General features: G+C 53.0%; 1 protein-coding gene across 12 annotated transcripts in view; it reads right to left on the bottom strand.

The window, feature by feature from the left end:
- The window catches only part of CELF5 (CUGBP Elav-like family member 5), a 45,514-nt gene that overhangs the window by 4,277 nt on the left and 21,810 nt on the right, over positions 1 to 19,427 (bottom strand). For 4 of the 12 annotated variants that reach the window (XM_019744226.3, XM_088792265.1, XM_088792266.1 and 1 more), the window contains exons 4-12: positions 11,675 to 11,726; positions 9,735 to 9,863; positions 8,538 to 8,617; positions 6,723 to 6,869; positions 5,803 to 5,944; positions 5,572 to 5,718; positions 4,067 to 4,129; positions 3,470 to 3,559; positions 1,223 to 1,366 (exon numbers count right to left, since the gene is read on the bottom strand). In XM_019744226.3, coding sequence (XP_019599785.2) covers positions 1,223 to 1,366; positions 3,470 to 3,559; positions 4,067 to 4,129; positions 5,572 to 5,718; positions 5,803 to 5,944; positions 6,723 to 6,869; positions 8,538 to 8,617; positions 9,735 to 9,863; positions 11,675 to 11,726 — 994 coding nt within the window. Of the gene's footprint in view, positions 1 to 1,222; positions 1,367 to 3,469; positions 3,560 to 4,066; positions 4,130 to 5,571; positions 5,719 to 5,802; positions 5,945 to 6,722; positions 6,870 to 8,537; positions 8,618 to 9,734; positions 9,932 to 11,674; positions 11,727 to 14,334; positions 14,378 to 19,427 lie in introns of those variants that run through there. The other 8 variants (XM_019744227.3, XM_074337558.2, XM_088792268.1 and 5 more) reach the window with 5 other exon arrangements.

Genomic DNA, 19,427 nt, shown 5'->3' with positions numbered 1-19,427 from the left:
ACCCCCTCATTGTTGAAAGTGATTGAGTAGGTTTTCCTTCAGAAATTTCCTCTTCCTCCTGGAAGCAGGATACAGAAGAGGAGATCTGGGCACTGGTGGGTGTCCCTTACTTGTTGTGTGACCTCAAGTGTGTCACTTGACCACTCCATGTCTCTCTTTCCTCCCTCAGTAAATTGGGACACTTTTTCCCTTTTATGGTTGGATACTGAGTATATGCTGGAGCCACTTAATATTAATAGTCAAGAGTAGGCCCTTCAAAGAGGACAAGGTAGGGTTAACAGTCCAGATTTTGGAGTCAAACAGACTGATTTTAATCTAGATTCTTTGTTGCTATGTGACTTTGAACAAGTGGCAGTGCCTCTCTGAGCCCTAATTTCCTTTGTTTCTGGGACAACGAAGTCCTCCCCAAGGTCCACAAGGCCCTGCACAGCCACTCCCATCCCTTCCTTGCCATCCCCCACTTCCTATCTCCCCTCACTCACTCTTCCACTCACATAGCCTCCTCGCTGTTCCTACAGCATGCACGGTCCAGCCCCCGGGCCTTTGCACATGCTGTTCCCTCTGCCTAGAGCATTCTTCTCTCAGATTTCCCCATGCTGGTTCCTTATTGGTCAGGCCTATTTTTCTTCATACCACTCATAAGTCCCTGACCTATATACTATGTTTATTAATTTCAATCTCCTCCCCCTAGATTGTGCTTTCCAATTCGGTCGTCACTGGCTATGGTGGTTATTTTAATTTAAATTCATTAAATTAAATAAAATTTAAAATTCAGTTCTTTGGTTGCACTGGCCACATTTCAAGTGCTTGGTAGCCAACAGCTCAAAGAGCCCTGATACACAATATTTCCATCATCAGAAAAAGTTCTGGTGGACAATGCAGCAAGACTGTGAGCTTTCTGAGGGCAGGGGTTTGTTGGCTTCCTTCACAGCTCTGTGCCCAGAGCTCAGCACGGTGCCTGGCATACAGCACAATATATCTACTTGCTGAATGAATGAATGAATGAGCCTTAGAAAAGATGCATAGCAAATGCCTGGCATACAGTAGGTGCTTAATAAGTACTCACTCTGATTATGAATGGGATTCTTTTTTTAAAAAAAAGTGTGACTCTTTTGGACTAGGTCTGTCTCATGGCTGACCACCCCCTCCTACACTCCCCATTCCAGGGTAAGGGGAGCGGGATGGGCTGCCAGCAGGAAGGGTTGCCCCAGCAGGTACTCACCAAAACATTTGCTCTGGTTGGTGGCCCGATCCATAAACACCTTGGAGGAGATGATATTGCCGAAGGGCAGGAACATCTGCGTCAGCTCCGTGTCTCCAAACTCCTGGGGGAGGTGGTAGATAAACAGGTTACAGCCTTCGGGACCTGCAGGTAGGGGAGAGAAAGACGTAAAGCCCCCAAGGCGAGGAGGCGGACCCCCCTGTGGGAGGGGCATGGGTTGGAACCTCGGGAGAGGGGTGCCCCATGACACCCAGACTGAAGGGATGTAAGAATGGGGGGCAGGGAAGGCAGGGAACTGACCCTGACCTATATAATCCCACACGCAGGGACTCCAAACCTCTCATGATCCTCAGGCCCCAGATAATTTACAAAATTCTGATGATCCATACCCCTCCCCCAAAACCGATATAAATCCCAGGCAATCCCAAACTCCTGGAAAATCCCTAACCCTCAAACTCCAGATCATTTACAAAAGTCAGGTGAACTGAGGTATATGGAAACTTTGATCTATCTTTGCAATAATTCTGCAAGTCTAAAACTGATTCTAAAATAAAATATTCTTCTATTTATTTTTGAGTCTGATGATCACAGAATAAAATAAGACAAGTAATTAATTATCTGGTCCCAAACCCCAAATATCCAGATATACTTTCCAAAAACCTTGGATAATCCTCCTAACTTTGGATAATTTTCAAAACTCAGATGATGCAAAAATAAAATCAAGTAAAATACAAAGAGTATTCTCCCGTCCCGCACCCCAGATATCCTGAAACCACAGATAATTTTTAAATGGTAGACTATACCAACCAGAAATAATTTTTTTAAAAGCAAGGCTAACCCTCGGAATCATCCCCTCCCCATATAATCGCCAGTGCATGGCTCATGCAAAAACTATAAATAATACCATTTAAAAACCTGGATTACCTGAAGCCATGAACTGTTCCAAAACCTCTCTTATACCCCCCAAAACAAAGGTAATCATCAAACCACCAAGAATTCCCCCCACCCTTGCAATGAATATTCCCCACCTCAAAAAATACAAAATCCAAGATCACACAATCACACCCACCCCTTACCTTCCTGATTAGGGCCACAGTTCAGCTATAATGCCTGTTTTTAAAACGGAAGTGTGTTTCAAGGTGATTGATACGTTACAGCACGATTTTGAGCATAACAAATTTTGCGTTTGCTTGTGGGCTACCTTGTCTCCAAGAAACACTAGATGAATGCAGAAAACCTCACCCAGCTGAACCAAGCCTCAAGAAAACAAAATGCACGTGAGTGCCCACGGCTCAAACACCTACCAACTTCCTCAGTTCCCCAAGTGTGTTAGAAGCCACACTCTTTCCACTATTTCACAATAACTCACATGTTGCAACCCTTCCGATGCCACTTCCACATGCAAATTTCAGGTCGTTTCCACCATAAAGTTGTACTATCCATGTATTTATTGTACTATCCATGTATTTATTGTACTATCCATGTATTTCTTATCCATTTACATTCATAAAACTGTGCTACCCTATTAGGGTCCTATCTGGTTTGTTTTTGGTTTGTTTGTTTTCCATGTCTGCGGGCCAAGCTCCAAGATTCCCTCGCCATGGGTGATTTCGGGTTAGTCTGATTGGTCACTTCTCCCCATCCCCCATCACCACCCCCACTAGCTGGATTAAAGAGAGGAAGGGACTCTCTGGTGCTGAGCGTCCACTATGTGTCAGGAACAGCCACCGCTTATTTCCCAGTAATGTCTCCTGGCACAGATGGTCGCCCGTATTACAGATGAAGAAACTGAGGCACGGGGTAGTGAGGTGTCTTCCTTATGTCACAAATCAGAACTGGGTGGATCCGAATTCTGGTTGTCCCACTCCAGAATCTAACTCCTCCCTCCCTCGACTCTACTGGGGAGGCCTCAGGTTACGCGAAATACCTCACCACTCCACCCCCCAACCTCAAAATGAGTTTCCTATCCAAAAATTCAGAGAATCATCCAGTTTTGGAGAGGACATCTCTATACCTAAGGGGTCCCACTTTCCGGAAGAGGAAACTGAGGCTCGGAGAGTCAGATTCAGTTAACCCTCCCAAACACCCAGGGGCTGCGTCAGGACTCGAACCCTAGTATGTCGGCACCCGGCTACACTCAGCCTCAGCCTCGCGGATCCCAGAGGCCCAGCCAAGCCCGGGTCCTGGAGGTGGACGGGGCGGTCAGAGGGTGGGGCTGGCGCCCGGGGGAGGTCAAAGCCCCCTCACCTTCTCGCTGCTGCTGCTGCTGCTGCAGGAGGGGCGGCGGCTGGGGGACGCTGTGCGCGATGGGCGTGATGGCCGCTGTGGGATACATGGCTGCAGAGACGGGGAGTGGAGGTGGGCGTGAGGTCGATGGGTGCCGGAGTGGGGTGGGGCGGAACTAAGACATAAGGGGTGGGACTGATTCGGGGAAGGGGTCAAATGTGAGGGCGGGGCCAAACCCGGGTCTGGGGAAAGAGGAGGGGCGTAGGCACCGCGAAAAACGGGCCTAAGGGTGGGGCCAAGGCAACAGGGAAGAATGGGGCGGGGCTATGAGTTGAGGGCGTGGCCAAGGCAAGCCTTTGGAAGAAGAGCCAGAGATGGGGCGGGGCTTCAGCAGAGGCGGTGAAAGATGTGAGGGGCGGGACTAAAGGTGGGCTCTTGGGGCGGGACCAGACGCTGAAGAAGGGCGGGGAGGGGGCGGAGCCAAGAGCCAGGATTGGGCCAGAGCCAGAAGTAGGAGGCGTGACTAGGCAAAGAAGACGGGCCGAGGGGCCAAACCCTGCAGGCGGGCTTCGTTAGGGGCGGGGCCATGCGTGGGGCGGGGCCGGGATGCCTCCCTACCTGTATACTGTTGGACTCCGGAGAAGGCAGGGTGGAGGGTCTCGGCCATGGTCGGGCTCTGAGCTGCGGGCAAACGGAGGGGCTGAATGGGGTGGGGGCAGCAGAAGTCTTCCATCCACCCTCCACCCCATCCTTAAGAGCCAGAAGGAGAGCAAGAAACAACGGCCCCAGCTTCACCTCTGCATAAATGTTTTACAGGTGGAGAAACTGAGGCTCAGAGAGTTGAAGTAACTGGCACAGGGCGACTCAGATAGGAAATGGCAGAAGCCAAACTGGAATCCATGTTTCTTGGACTCCAGAGAAGTTGAAACATCACCCCCATCTCTGTCTCCTTATCCTGGCCCCTTGTTCCTTCCCTTTAGTATCTAGACTCTCAGGACTCCCAGCTTTTGCTCCAGACAACTACCCACCCCCATCCCTTCTCCTCTCTCGCTCCTCACACCTCTCTCATCAGACACCCTCTGGACAGCCCCCCTCTCCCACCCCTGCAATGACCTTCCGACTGCCCCTAGTGGAGGAAACAGGAGAGGGGAGAGGTTGTCCAGCCACCAGAGGTGGTGGGTCTAGGGAAGATTCTGCTGGAATAGAGGGATTGCTAGATGATGGAATGGTGTGGAGGGATAACACTGTAAATGAGTCGCATCAATGAATTACTTTGTAGAGCTGGAACAGTTCTGTATCTTGATTGTGGTAGTGGTTACACGAATCTATATCTGTGATAAAATGGCATAGAACCACACACCCAACTGCATGTAAAAAGCGGTACACTGAATAAACTCTCCTACTCCAGTTGAGTTCACTCTAAGCTGGTACCAATATCAGCTTCCTGGTTTTGACAATGTCCTATGCTTATATAACATGTCAGCATCAGGGGAAGCTGGATGAGGGGTACACAAGACTTCTCTGTATTATTTTGGCAACTCCCTATGAGCCTCCAATCATTTCAAAATAAAAACAAATTCTCCTCAATGGTGTAAACACAGATGACTTACTTCACCTCAGCAATGTGTTGGAAGATGTTTGCTTTGAATCATGGTATAGGGTAGGAAAAGGTGGAATCTCTGCCTCCTGAGGGTAAAGTCCAGCCCAAATCAATGCATGGTCAGTATTGAGTGAATGAATGAATGAATACGGGCACTGATATCTTCCCAAATGGTAATGATTAATAATTAAGATTGATGGTGCCATTCTTGGTACTAGGTGAGGTGCTAAGCATTTCACATACTGATTTCATTGTCAATGCAACCTCACAAGATGGCTGATGTTATCTGCCCCATTTCCCAGATGAGCAACCGAACCCGAATATGAACCCAGAACACTGGATGCAAAGTTCCTAAGTTTAACCTCTTTCTCTGTGCCCACAGCCCATATCTGTTCAGCTAAGACTGACTTCCTTTGTTCTGGCCCTCTGTTCTCTGGGTACCAAGGTATAGGAAGTCATGCTTGTCCCAGAGACACTGCCCTGTCCCCTGCTCTGCTAGGCCCCAGGGGACCACCTGAGTTACCTGGGTAGGGCACAAGGCCATTGGCATATACAGTCTCTAGGGCGGGGTGCCCACCAGGGAAGGGCACAACACCTGCAAAGCCATTGGTGATGGGAGCCACGAGGCCGGGCACAGCGGCAGTGCTGAGCAGTGGGGGCGAGTGCAGTCCTGCAGAATGGAAGAGTCTCATGGAGAGGCTGGGCCTGGTCCCTACCCTGCCCACCCATCCTTGGGTCCCTGGCAGACTCTCACCAGAGGCAGGGGTGATGGGTGTGGCAGGCAGCCCATTAAGGCTGACGGCGCCGATCTGCTGGATGTGGCAGGGTGAGAAGGCCACACCAGGGCTCAGGTAGCTGCCCGAGGTGGACAGGACTGTTGTCTGCTGCTGCATGAGCTGGGAGTGGAGAGAGAGTCAGCATGCACAGTCAGGGTGGCACCTGCCCTGATATCGTAGCTCACAGTGATTGGGGTGGGCCTGGTCCTCCAGTAACTAGGGAATACCGTGGCTTACATTAGGGTCAGGGCTCAGTCAGGAACTGTGGTTCAGCCTGGGATCAAGGCCTCAGCTTTGGGATCAGGGCTTAGCATGAGATCGGGGCTCAGTCAGGAATAAGGGCTCAGCCTTGGGATCAAGAATCAATCTAGTATCAGGGGTCACCCTGAGATTAGGGCTCAGGCTAGGTTCAGGGTTCGTTTAGGAATCAGAGTTCATCCTGGGATCAGGGCTCAGTCAAGAATTTGGTCTTAGTCTGGGATCAGGGATCAGCCAACATTGAACTCAGCCAGGGTTAGGACTCAGTTTAGAATCATCCTGGATTTAGAGGCTCAGTCTGGGTTTGGTTTCAGTTCGGGGGTTGAGGCTCACCCTAGATTTGGGGGCTGAGCATGGGGTCATGTCAGTCCAGAGTTGGGATTCAACTTGGACTTGTGGCTCAGCTTATGATTGGGGGCTCAGCCATGGTTGGGGCTCAGGAATCAGCCTGGATTTGGGGACTCAGCCATGTCCAAGATAGGATTCTGAGTCAGAGAGACTGGGCAAGAGACAGAAAGATGGACAGAGAGGCAGAACCCCTCAACAGAGACTAGATGGAAACAGAGAAACTCAGCTGGATCCCGAGAGTGGTCTTGGGAGCCCCAATGGAGACAGAAGGATGTCTGCTGGGATCACTCACAGCCTGGGCGTAGGCGCTGTAGGGGCTGAAGGGCAGGGTAAGGGACGGCGTCAGGATGCCCAGCTGGCCCACCATCTGCTGCATGCGTCGCAGTGTTCGCTCCTTGTCTGTGTCAGCAAACTTGACCACCAGGCTGGAGGAGGCGCCCTGCAGGGGCAGCCACAAGCAGGAAGGGATAAAAAAGGAGGGAGGCAGCCAGGACTCTGGGGTCTCCAGAATACACCAGCTCAGGCCCTTGGGTAAGGGGTGTAGATGGCAGCAGCTGTCAGTCCTGTCCACGACCCCAGCTGCAGACCTCAGGTGCCACAGCAAGACAGCCTGGAGATCAGTCTTGGGTCTTGCACTTGACAATGTAGCTACTACTCCTGTATACAGGTGGGGCATCCAGGCCCAGGGAGCTGTGTCTGGGGTGCAGTGGAGGACCCTGACTGTCAGCCACACTCTCAAAAACAGGAGGAGAATCCAACTGCTGGAGAAGAACAATGGTGGCCCTGGGTGGAGGACCCTATAACTGTTACCCACACCTGAGAACAAGTGAGAATCCAACCAGAGAGGAACAATGGGGCACAGATGGATAGCTCTGTGAATGGCACCTTGCACCTGAGAACAGGTAAGATTAAAACCATGAGAGGCTGACATGCCCCCTTTGATGGAGAGCTCACTCCCTGCTATGCCTGCCAGCCCCATCACTGGACAGCTCTGAGCTAGAGAAAGCCTGACCTGGTGGTGAGCTGGATCCTGCCCTGTGCTTCACACCCATTTTCAAGAACAACTGAGGGGAGAGTTATTCATCTTTCCCATGCAGATTTGGACATTTATGTACAGTGATAATGGCTCCTGGAATCTCCTTCCAGTGGGGCAGGGCCACCCCCAGTGCCTGGGTGATGCTTCCCAGCCTCACACTGCTGCTGACCCACAAGCTCCTGGCTCCAATCTGGCCCCAAAGGGACATTTCCAACCCACCTGGCCCCTTTCCTCCCCTGTTGAAACCCTCTGTGGCTCCCTATCACCCTAGAAGGAATCCGTGCACCTCAGCCTTGAACCGCAGGCCCCTCTACCCCATCCCCCCTGCTCCTTGGGGGCTCCCCATTCCCACCCCACCTTTGATCTTGTTACTCCCGGCACTCTCATATCCCCTGCTGGCCTCGGCAAATCATACCCAGACTCAAGTCACCCCTCCCGGGACACCCTCGTGTACAATCACATACAAATATACATACTCTCACATGCACTCACACACATACACACCATACCTGCTCACACACACTTGCACACATGCATTCACACACTCTAGTGCCCAAAATCACACACGTACACATACATAAGCATATACAGTCACTACGCAACATAGTCACAACCTCACCCACACATATTCATACACAAGCACTCATCCACACGCATACTCACACACTTACCCTCACACACACCTTCAGGGGCACATGTGTGCCTGTGTTCCCCACATCACTCAGGCATACTAATGCAATCACAAAGACATGTACTCGTATACATACACACCAGCACACACCCACCTAACCATACACATTCACATACACACTTCATGTACACATGACACTCACATAACCCTCACCTACTAATCATCACACACTCACAGAGGCATACATCCCACCCACACACTCTCTCAGACACATTCACACATGCATACACACCCCTCACAGCATCATCAGGGGCTGCCCCTCTTCCTCCACCTGTGCCCTCTCTGAAGAAGAGCCAGGGGCTACCGGATGGCTGGGCTGGTAGGGACAGGCCCATTTCCCATGCCCACCACCATGGCCCAGGGCAGTTCCTCCTACTCACCGGCATGGTCTGGCTGCCATGCAGGGCGTGGATGGCCGCCTGAGCCTCCGTGTGGGAGGAGAACTTCACGAAGGCACAGCCTGCTCCAAGAGAAGGACAGATGAGGTACAATGGGTTGTCTCTGGGCAGGCAGGGGCCACAGGAGAGGGCCTGGAGGTGCTCGATGTCCAGTCAGCACCAGACACAGGCAGCCAGAAAGTCAGACAGTTGGACAACACAGCCAGCAGCCATTTGCCCAGGCAGAGAGTTGGAAAATGAAGGATCAGACAGTAAGAGAAGCACACAGCCAGCCAGCCAGCCAGCCATAAAAGCTGGACAGTCAGCCAATTGGCCATCCATTCAATCAGAAAGCCAGCCAGCAAGAGAGCTGTTTGTCAAACACACACTCAAATGCAGGAGACGGGCTTAGAGAACACCCACCAGCCACCGACATAGGATCCAAAGTTGTAATCAGATGTGCAGAATTAAAGTGACAAACCATCAGACACAGATGCAGAGAGATACAGTCCTGTGGGCACACTCAAGCAGAGATACACTCAGGCCCAGATGGGTACGCCCATGTGACCAGAGTTAGAGAAATGGGGATAGTCACCAGACAAGGGCAGACCCAGCCGGCCAGTAACAAAGGTGGACAGCCAGCCAGAGACCACCGGACACATGAAGACCCGGACAGAAAAAGTCTTTTGGACACCCAGGTAGAAAGAGTCAGAGACTAAGAGATGCAGGGGGAGTGATACTCAACCCTAGACACATACAGTCACGTGGGCAGACAGGAAAACAAGTCTTTGGAGGTCATTAAACAATCATTCCTAGAAGGTACAGCCATACAGGAACAGGGGAGTAGGTAGGATCAGGCAGAAAGACAGTCCACAGGACACAGGCAAATCCAGGTGGAAACAGTCCCATGGACAGAGTCAAGTGGAGACAGGCAGCCCCAGATGAACATGGGCACATAGGTAGGAACAGGTGGGACTATAGTCTCTGCCTACCCTGCCACAGGAGTTGGCCCCGCCCACCCACCGGCCCCGCCCACCAGCCCCGCGCTCTCCGGCGGCGCTCTCCGACCCTGTGTCCTAGGCCCCGCCCTGGGACCCAACCCCGTCCCCCTTGGGCCCTGCCCTGTCCCCTGCCTCCTCGTCCCTGACTCTCACGCACGCAGCCCCTCCCCCGGAGCCAGCCTGGACCCTGGTCTGTCACCTTTGCTGCTGCCATCGGGTCCCCGGAGCACCGTGCATTCGTCGATGACCCCGAAGGGCTGGAACAGTCGCAGCACGTCCTCCTCCGACTGCTGCTTGTTCAGCATCCCTACAAACAGCTTCCGATCCCCTGTGGGCGGAGACACCACCTCAGCCAAGTCCCTGCCTCCTGGCCTCCAGGAATTTCTCGGCTGGGCCCTGCCGACGGGAGGGAGGTCACAGCCACGCGCTTCCCCTGCCCTAGGTCTTTCCACCTTCCCAAGTCCCTGCACGGTCCCATCTCCATGCTTTCGCTCACGAAGTGCCCCCTTTCTGGAATGCCCTCCCTTCTGTCCTTAGGGGTCTCCGCTTCACTGCTCCGACTCTCTGGGCAAAGGTGGCCTCTCCCTCTTGTGGCCTCTGAGAGCCCACACTTAGTACCAGGGTTAGGAACTGCCTTGCCTGACCTGGGTCCCTGGCGGTCTACCTGTCTGTTATCTAGATTTTCCAGGGAGGGGCGAGCGCTGAGGGTCTCTGCATCCTCACGGTACTCAGGGTGGCCAGCAGAACTCTCTGCCTAATCTCACCAGGGCTCAGGAGGGGCCAGGCAATCAACATCTGTTGAATAAGTGAGGGCATGTGTGGGTGTGTGTGTGTGTGTGTGTGTGTGTGTGTGTGTGTATGTGTACAAGAGCAGGTGCCTGCAGAGCCTGAAGTCCCCATCTGGTGGGGTTGGGATGGGTGCCTGGCTGCATGCCTGACTGGGATCTGCCCAAGTCTAAGGGCAGGGGTCAGTCGGCCAGTCTCTCCCATGTGAAGCACCAGAGCCCTGCCCTCTTGGGTAATTGCACTGTTCCCCTGTAATCAGGAACGTGGGAGCTTCCTCTACCCCATGGTGAGCTGGGTTACTATGGAGACCCTTTCTCTGGCAGCTGTCACTCATGGGGGTGGGAGGGAGGGAGAGACACAGAAGCAGAGAAAGAGTCAGGGAGAGAGAGACAGAGGTGTGTGTTTGGGGGGGGACAAAAGAGAACACAGAGAGGAGCAGAGAGAACCAGAGAGAAAGAAGGAGAGAAAAAGATAAGGAGAAACAGATATGGAGAAAGAAAGAGGACAAAGAGAAAGAGACATGCAGACCCCACTTCTCTAATCCCTGACCCACTCTGGCAGCCAGGTTAGACAGTGTGGAAACAGGCTCCGAACCCAGATGGGCTTTACCAGCTCCTACACATACACAGGGGTTAACAGCCCTGGCCCCCCCACACCAACCCCGAGGCTGGATGCCCTCCCTCAGTGCCCAATCTACCTGAGATGGGGAGGGGGACGAAAATCACCAAGAATGACTATCCTTGGGTCCCACGGGACAGCCAAGCATCCCCCATAGGCACACCTTCACCACACAGCCCAGCCCACACAGACACCAGGCCCCGAGACTGCTGCCCACATGCCCAGCACATCACAGTCAAGCACTCATGCTCAAACAGACACGCCTGCGCACGGGCCGGGCATGCAGCTGTGCACAAACCCCCACTGCACCAGCCGCAGAAACATGCATAAACGTGCACATACTGGTACACATCTACACACAGACATGCCCAGGTACACATGCTCATATACACACATATGCACTTGTCCGGATGTGCAAACATGTACACACACACACACACACACACACACACGCCCCAGAAATCAATCCACAGTCCTTCAGGGACCCCATCCCCTCTGTGTCTGAAGTTCCCCATTACCACCCGGAGAGGAGTGGAGTATTTCAAGCTCCAGGGGAGAGCAACTGGACCTGGCCTGTGACTGTGGTTGGGAAAAGGGGACACAGCCCCCGCTCTCCTGTCTCTGCCCCATAAAGTGTGAGCAGGCAGGTGACTGCTGCAGCCTTTTGTGCAGGGATCTCCTTCCTTCCCCTATTTCTCAACCAACCCCAGCCTGGCGGCCAGGAGAGATGACAACTACCTCCGCGGCTTTCGCTGTCCGCAGGCTTCACCTGGATTGGCCGTGCCATCTGTGGAGAAAGGGGAAGGGGAGGTCAAGATTGGCAGCGGAGGGTAGTGTGAGTGGGGGCTTCGCCTGAGCTCTTCCAGGCAATTCTGCCCACCTCCCCAGCCTTAGCATCCCAGCAACCCTTACCCTCCACCCCTCCCAACTAACATCCCACTTTAATCAAACATCACATGGTCCCACCTGCAGGGCTTTGCTCATGCTGTCTGGAAAACTCTTACATAGCCTTCAAAACCCAGTAACAATATTCCTTCTTCCAAGAAGCCTCCTTATCTCCCCAAGTGTGATAAACTGTTTGCAAGGATGGCCCAACTCTTCTGGTCCCTTTACGTGATGTGACTTTGTGGTTCCTCTCATCAAGAACTAGAGTCTGTGGGCTGGCCCGGTGGCTCAGGCGGTTAGAGCTCCGTGCTCCTAACTCCGAAGGCTGCCGGTTCGATTCCGACATGGGCCAGTGGGCTCTCAACCACAAGGTTGCCAGTTCTATTCCCGCAAGGGATGGTGGGCTGCGCCCCCTGCAACTAGCAATGGCAACTGGAGCTGGAGCTGAGCTGCGCCCTCCATAACTAAGACTGAAAGGACAACAGCTTGACTTGGAAAAAAGGCCTGGAAGTACATACTGTTCCCCAATAAAGTCCTGTACCCCTTCCCCAATAAAATCTTTAAAAAAAAAAAAAAAGGAACTAGAGTCTGTTTTCCTATTGCAGCTGGACTTGGCCATGTGACTTGCTCTGACCAATAGAATGTGGTGGAAGTAAAGTTGTGGGAGTTGGCTTCAAGAGACCTTACAGCTTCCACTCTTGGGACCCTGAGATTGCCAGGTGGACAAGCCCGGGTGAGCTACTGGAGGATGACAGACCTCATGCAGAGAGAGGCCTCACTGACACAGGACATAGGAGTGAGGTTGTCCTGGCCCAACTAGCTCCAGTTGAGCCCCAACTGACTGCAGCTACATGAATGACCCCAGGAGAGACCAGCAGAAGAACCACACAGAGAAGCCCAGCCTGGGCTTACCAACCCACAAAATCATGAACAAATAAAATGGTTGGGGTGGTTTGATATTGAACAGTAGCTGACTAATACACCGAGGCTGCTACTTTTAGTCAGCTCCCTGAGCCTTGGGTAGGACTGTCATCCCTGAGTGGACCAGCCTGCAAGCCGGACTCATTGTTCTGGACACTGTCCCTCAGCTTGGCACTGAAAATGATGTGCAATGGAAAAAACTACCTCCCATCCCAACTTACGCAGTCATGAGCTAATGTCAGAATTTAAGAACAGACTTGAGGGATGTGGGATGGGGGTGGCATTTGCTGGGACAGAATCCTCCTCCCAACCTGGGGCAGGGTTACTGGTGAACTCTTACTCATCCTTCAAAACCCAATTTAAAAGCCTCCACACAGACAATCCTTCCACACCTTTGGGTTCCCTCCTCCCTCTGCCTCAGAGCAGGAAGTGTCAATGTCTCACTCTTCCCCCCCCCCAGTCTGGGAACCACAGTATCACCCCACAGAGGTCAGGGTACATGGGAGAATCAGGAGTTTGCTGAACTTAGCTGACCAGAAGAAAGCAGCCAATACCAACCAGCACAGAAAGGCACCTGGTCCCACACAGGCCTCGGGTCAGTGAGTATTGGTCCCAGGTCAGACAACCTTGGAGTAGATCCCCACCCATCCAGAGAAGGTACTTGATAAATGTCAGTTGTCTAATAGTGCAGCTGCCCAACAAGGTTGAGAGAGCAGCACAGTTTTCACCCTGTTTTACAGATGTCAAAATCAGGGCCCAGAGAAAAGTTATTTATTATATCCACCAAGGTCGTGGTGGGTGAATCCAGGCACAAGGAATTCCTAGACATCAAATTTAGGGATCTTTCCACCCACTCCCATGAGTAGAGACCCCTCTCCGACTTTGAAACCCCCAAGTCTCCTCCCCTCTGAACTCTGCCCCTTCTCTCAGACCCTGTCCCAGCTCTCAGCCCCCTCTCTGAGTCCCTTCCCTTACTCTGCACACCCACTCCTGAGCCCACTCCCCCAGTGGATTCTCCATCCCTACTCTAGCTCCCCTGCCCTCCCTGAGCCCCTCTCCATCCTGAGTCCTTCCCCTCTCTGCTCCTCCCTCCCTCTCAGAGCCCATCTCACGTGTGATATCCTCCCTTTCTCTGAGTGTGTGTCCCAGGCACACCTGGGCCACCTCAATTTTGAACTCAACCTTGGGAGCCCAAGAACCAGAGAGACTTCTGTCTGCCCCATCTAGTGTCCCCACTTCCCACAGCCCAACCTTCCTGTCGCCCAGCCACACCCTCAGAGGGACCCCGACTACCTGAGAAAAGCGGAACCATGTTTCCCCTTCTTCCAACACACACACACACACACACACACACACACACACACACACAAACACCAGGCCCTCTCCACCTGGGTACCACACCCAGATAGCTGGAGGCAGGAGGGGAGATTATCAACCAAATGGCACAAGAATTCTGGGCTGGGGGCAGACTGTGGTGGTGAAATGAGGTCGGGGGAGAGGGGGCACCTGAGCTCCAGCCTCCTGCTCCCCCCCCACCCCTCCCACCTTGCCGCCTCCCCAGGCCCTCACCTCCTCCCCATTCCCAGCACCTTGGGCAGATGAGGATGGGGTTGCCATGGCAACGCTGATTCACCACACGGAAGCTGGCAATTGTTGTTGCCATGGAAACTGCCTCTTAGGGGCGAACCCAGCTCCTGCCTTGCACAAAAGAGATATTTAAATATAATCTTCTGGAGATGGATGAGCAGAGGGAGAGAGTAAGGGGGGGGGGCCCAGGGAGGGCACCTGTCCCCATCACTGCACCCTTAACCCCCACCCCATTCTTGTGGCCTGCATACCTGCTCCCCATCTCCCATGCCCACTGCAGAGCCTGAGTCCTTCAGCCTCCTACTGGAGGCCCCTGCCCCCGCCTAGGTCAGCTTGGCAGGGGGAGGGACTTCTAGTCTGGTCCCAGATGCCAGGTGGGCAGTCCCCTTCTCTTCAACCCCCCACTTGAAAGCAGAGGCTCGGAGGCCTGGCTGTTCATACCCTGTGGCCCCGCACCCAGTCTTACCCACCGGCCTGGAGATATGCACCAGGCTGGCATCCACGTGCCGCCTGCCCGGCTGGCCCCAGGGCGCACAGGCACGCACAGCCGCACACAAGCTGGGGCCCAGCGCCTCATTCCCTGTGCCCCACGCCCAGGCAATCCACCAGCCAGAAGCGGGGCCCTACCCACTCTGCTCACCGGAGCCTACAGGAGGCATGCCAGTGGGGAAGTGGGATCTCCCCACACCCCACCCCTCCCTCCTGTCACCCCTGCCTGCCCATCTGGCTCTGCTTACCTCCTTCCGGCTCCCTCTCTCCAAGGCTCTCTCTCCATCTGTCCCACCGAGGTCTCTGCTGAATGCCCTCCCTCTCTCCTCCACCTTCTCTGGCTCCCCATCATCGCATGTCTTCCCTGCCCCCTCTCTTCTTCTTTTCATTTATTCAACATTCCCATTTCTCCCATGCTGAGTAATTCTGCAAACCCAGGGAGGACCCCACTGGTCTGGTGGAGCGGGAGACTGAGGCAGATATAGACACTCCAAGACTCACGAGGTCAGGATTGGGGCAGATGGCAGAATCAAGGGCTAGGAGAGCCTAGAGCAAAAAACAGTGAAGAGCTGCCCTGAAGGTGGAAAATCTGTGGTGGGTTTTAAAGCATGAATAGGAGTTTGAAGGGGAGACAATTTCCCATGTTGGAGCAATACATCCACTGACTCATTTAAACTCCAAACAACTTTATCAGATGGAAACATTCCCATTTTATGGATGGATAAATCAGACAGGAAAAGGAGGAAGCCAGAAGCACAGACCCAATTTCCTGCCAGTTTCCTCAGAGTCCTCTGAGGACCCAGCCACTCCTCCAGCCAAGGGTACTGTGGGCTGCAGCTCCAGGAGTATCTGTGTCTTTGGGGTGGGTATACATAAAGTGGCTGGGATCCAGTCCTTGTTCTGCCCCCTAGCTTTTGCTGGGTGACTTCAAGCAAGCCATACACCATTGGGAAAAAAGGGTCCCTTATGTTTGACCTCTTAGTATTACAGATGGGGAAACAGGCCGCTGGGGGAAGGGACTGCAGGAGGAGTCTCTAGTGGTGTGTTTGGAGCCCCAAAGAGTCTCCTGGATTTGCAAAGTTGTGCCTTTAGAAAATGTGGGGACCCCAGGGGAAGTCCCAACTGGATTTTTTTGGGGTGTGGAGAGAAAGGAAGCAAGGTGGACCCCCTATCTGGGCTCCCCAGGCCACCATTCCAACCTCTTCCTCTCCCACCTAGGCCCAGACCAAGCTCCTCTCCTGGTCTAGATGCTACCATGGCTCCCTATTAGTCTTGGGGTAGCGTGTCAGTTCCCCATCCTAGTACTAGAGGCACCTCTGCTGCTTAGCCCCAGGCATTCCTCTCATGCCCCCAGTACACCGCTTTTTCACTCACTGGGCTGGAATGCACCTCATCCTCCGCACCCCGTCCTCACCTTGAAGAGGCGCCCTCAAATGCCACCTCCCGGTGAGGCCTTCCTTTTGTTATCCATCTGCTTCAGTTGCTTTGCGCAGGCCTTGCTTTGATCATGACACATCCCCCACCACACACACACACACACACACACACACACACACACACACACACACTGTCCCTCTTTGGGGTGAGCTCCTGGGAGCAGGGGCTGGGCAGCTCTCTGCGTTCCCTCCCGGAAAGGCCCAGCACAGGGTCCACAAAGACAACCGAAATAAAACGAGGCAAGACCTATGGTTTTCAGAGAAAGTGAAACACAGGCCTTGTCCCCATGGGCACAGAACGAGCTGGACCTGTGCCAGGCAGTGCCTAGCAGGGAAGATAACCCAAGAGCTTGTGCCAGGCTGTCTATACTGTCCCTCTTTCACAGGGAGCAAACAGGCTAAGACAACACGATTGGCCACAAGTCCCACAGCTTGACTTGCCTAGGACCTGTTCCTTCATTCGCTCGGCATACATTTGACAAGTTCTTGTTGTGTGCTTAGCACCTGGCACATGTCACCTTACAGAATCCTCAAAACGCGCCTGCAGTTCCATTTCACAGACGAGGAAACTGAGGCCTAAGAAGGTCCCCTCATTAGACGTACGGCACCTTGGGGCCCCTCACTCATTCACAGGTTAAGCTTGATGCTGAGCCACATCTTGGGGCATGGGGATGGGCCCTACAAGGGGGCCACTTCGGAGACCCCTGTGAGCACAGGAGTTTTCAGAAAGGCCTGTGGGGGGGACCCACAGACAAACAGATAAACGCAACCCTTTCTTGGGTGTTCAGATGACCAGCAGGGTGGCTGTCAGATCTGGGGCATCCCTTGCCCCCCAAGATCTTCACAAAGAACAAGATGGTGTTGCCTCAAATTGTCCAGCCCCCTGCCATCCAAGAGATGGAAGCTGGCCCTCCGGCCCCCACAGCCCCCTGGAATCCGTTCCCTCTCCAGGAACCCCATCCTAGGCTTTGACAACTGACAGAGACCCTCCACTGGGGTCCGAGGCATCCGCCCAGCCTGGAGTCACGGTCCTGCATCCACTCCGGGCTCTATTCTGGGATTCCGTTATTCAATTTAGGATCCTATTCCAGAATGCTGAGATTTGATTAAACCGCGTCCCTCGCGAACACTGCTGGCACACTCGAGGAGGGAACTGGGAAGGGGGGTCACTCTCACTTCAGAAAGCAGCATTGGGGAGGAGGAGCTCGGCTGTGCCATGGGGCAGGGGGAGCACAGGGCCGCAAATTACCTGACGCTCTTCCCCTATGGCTTATCAAGAGACAAAAGGACAGAAGTGTCCACTCCATACTGCCTCCTCATACACACACAGTGTATTTTTTTTTGGAGGGGAGGTGCAGGGGACAGGAGAGATGGTGGCTATCTTGGTCTCTAAAGTGACCCAGGTCTGACCCATAACACCTTGGCTGTACGTGTGGGCATGTGAGGGCATGGGAGCTGACAGGGTGGGCTTCCCAGCATGGGGTAAACCTCGTGCGGCTGCTGCTCTATCTTCTGGCAGAGTCACCTTAGCGGGGGTGGGGGTGAGGGGCTCAGACGTCTGTTTTCCGATGCACCCAACAGGCGAGGGGGCCTTCCGCTGCAGCAGCCCCTCATGCAATCTGTGAATGAGTCTCCCACTCTGGTTCTGAAAGGCTGGTCCCATGTCTGCAGGTGTCCTTGGGTGAGGGAGCCTTACCAGGAAAGTCAACCCCTTCGCTAATCAGAAGCAAAGGTAAACACACTCAGGGATCGGAACTCCTGAGTGTGTGCCCAACAGGAACATGACACGTGCCCACCAAAACAGGAAGAAGGATCTCTATTTGAACCAGCAAAAACTGGAAACAACCCAAATGTCCATCAATAGGAGGATGGACAAATAAATTGTGTATTCGTGTCATGGAATACTACACAGAACTGAAAAAGCACCAACCATGGATGCATGCAACACTGATTCTCATTAGCATCACACTAAATGAAAAAAATGCTGATGGGAAAGCCGACATATAATATGATTCCATTCATATTGGGTTAAAAGGAAAACAGGCAAAAGCCATCTAATATTTGAGGGATGTATTTGTAAGTGCTGACACCATGGAGAAAACCAGGGCTTGGGTACCATAAAAGTCAAGAGAGTGGCTCCTCCAACAGGAAAAGAGGGTCACGGAATGGGGGTTCCCAGGGTGCCAACTGTGTAGCAGTAATGGGGGAGCTTGCTTTACAGTTATGTATGTTATGTGCACTTTTCTCTAAGTGTGTAGTGTTTTGCAAACTTTAAGAAATATTTTTTACAAACCAGGCTCTACTCCCAGAGTATGCTACTTGACGATGGTCCCCAGGGGTCCCTGCTTCCGCCTTCTTATTTATCAAACATCGGCCCTCACCTTCAGGAGGGCAGAGGCCAGCTTGCAGGAAAGTAAACCAGATGAGCCAGAGGTTGAAGGCCTGTGGAGCGGGGTGGATATCCTTTACTCACGAACAAGTCCCTTCTCTTACTTGTACCTTCTCTTGTACAAGTCTCCCCTCTGTTCAAAAGGGCTGGCAGCAGCCCCAGCCCCCTAGTGGACAGGGCAGTTAGATGAGGGGCCTCGGCAGTGCTGGGCAATGGCGATAATTCACACCCCAAGTCCCATGTGGAGGCTGAGGAAACTTGGGCCCAGAGAGGAGAGGATATTGCCTGAGACTCTTCACCGCCCCACCCCCAACTGTGAGCTGGTATCAAAGAGAGACCTCCAACCCTGCAATCTAGATGTATGACGACACTGCATCATGTTCCTGGGTCTAGAACATTCTAGGTCTGTGCTGTCCTACTCTAGAACATTCTAGGCCTGCACTCTCCAACACAGTAGCTGCCCTCAGTCTAGAACATTCTAGATCTGTGCTGTATAAAAGGTAGCTGACCCTTCATGTAGAACATTCTAGATTTGAGCTGTGCAACGTGTCAGTCACTAGCCACATGTAGCCATTTCAGTTTAAATTTACATTTCTTAGAGTAATTAAATAACACTAAAAATTCAGTTCTTGAGTCATATTTGCCACAGTTCAAAGGCTCAATAGCCACATGGACCTAGAGGCCACCATAGTGGACGGCACAGACAGAACATTCCCACCATCATGGAAAGTTCTATTGGACAGTGATGGTCTAGCATGGGGACTGGTAAACTACAGCCCTA

This window comes from Rhinolophus sinicus, chromosome 15 (genome assembly GCF_057876585.1).
Source record: "Rhinolophus sinicus isolate RSI-liver-muscle chromosome 15, RSI-T2T, whole genome shotgun sequence".
In the NCBI taxonomy this organism is placed as follows: Eukaryota; Metazoa; Chordata; class Mammalia; order Chiroptera; family Rhinolophidae; genus Rhinolophus; species Rhinolophus sinicus.
Note: the sequence above shows the minus strand (reverse complement) of the source record. Positions and strands in the feature narration are given on the sequence as shown.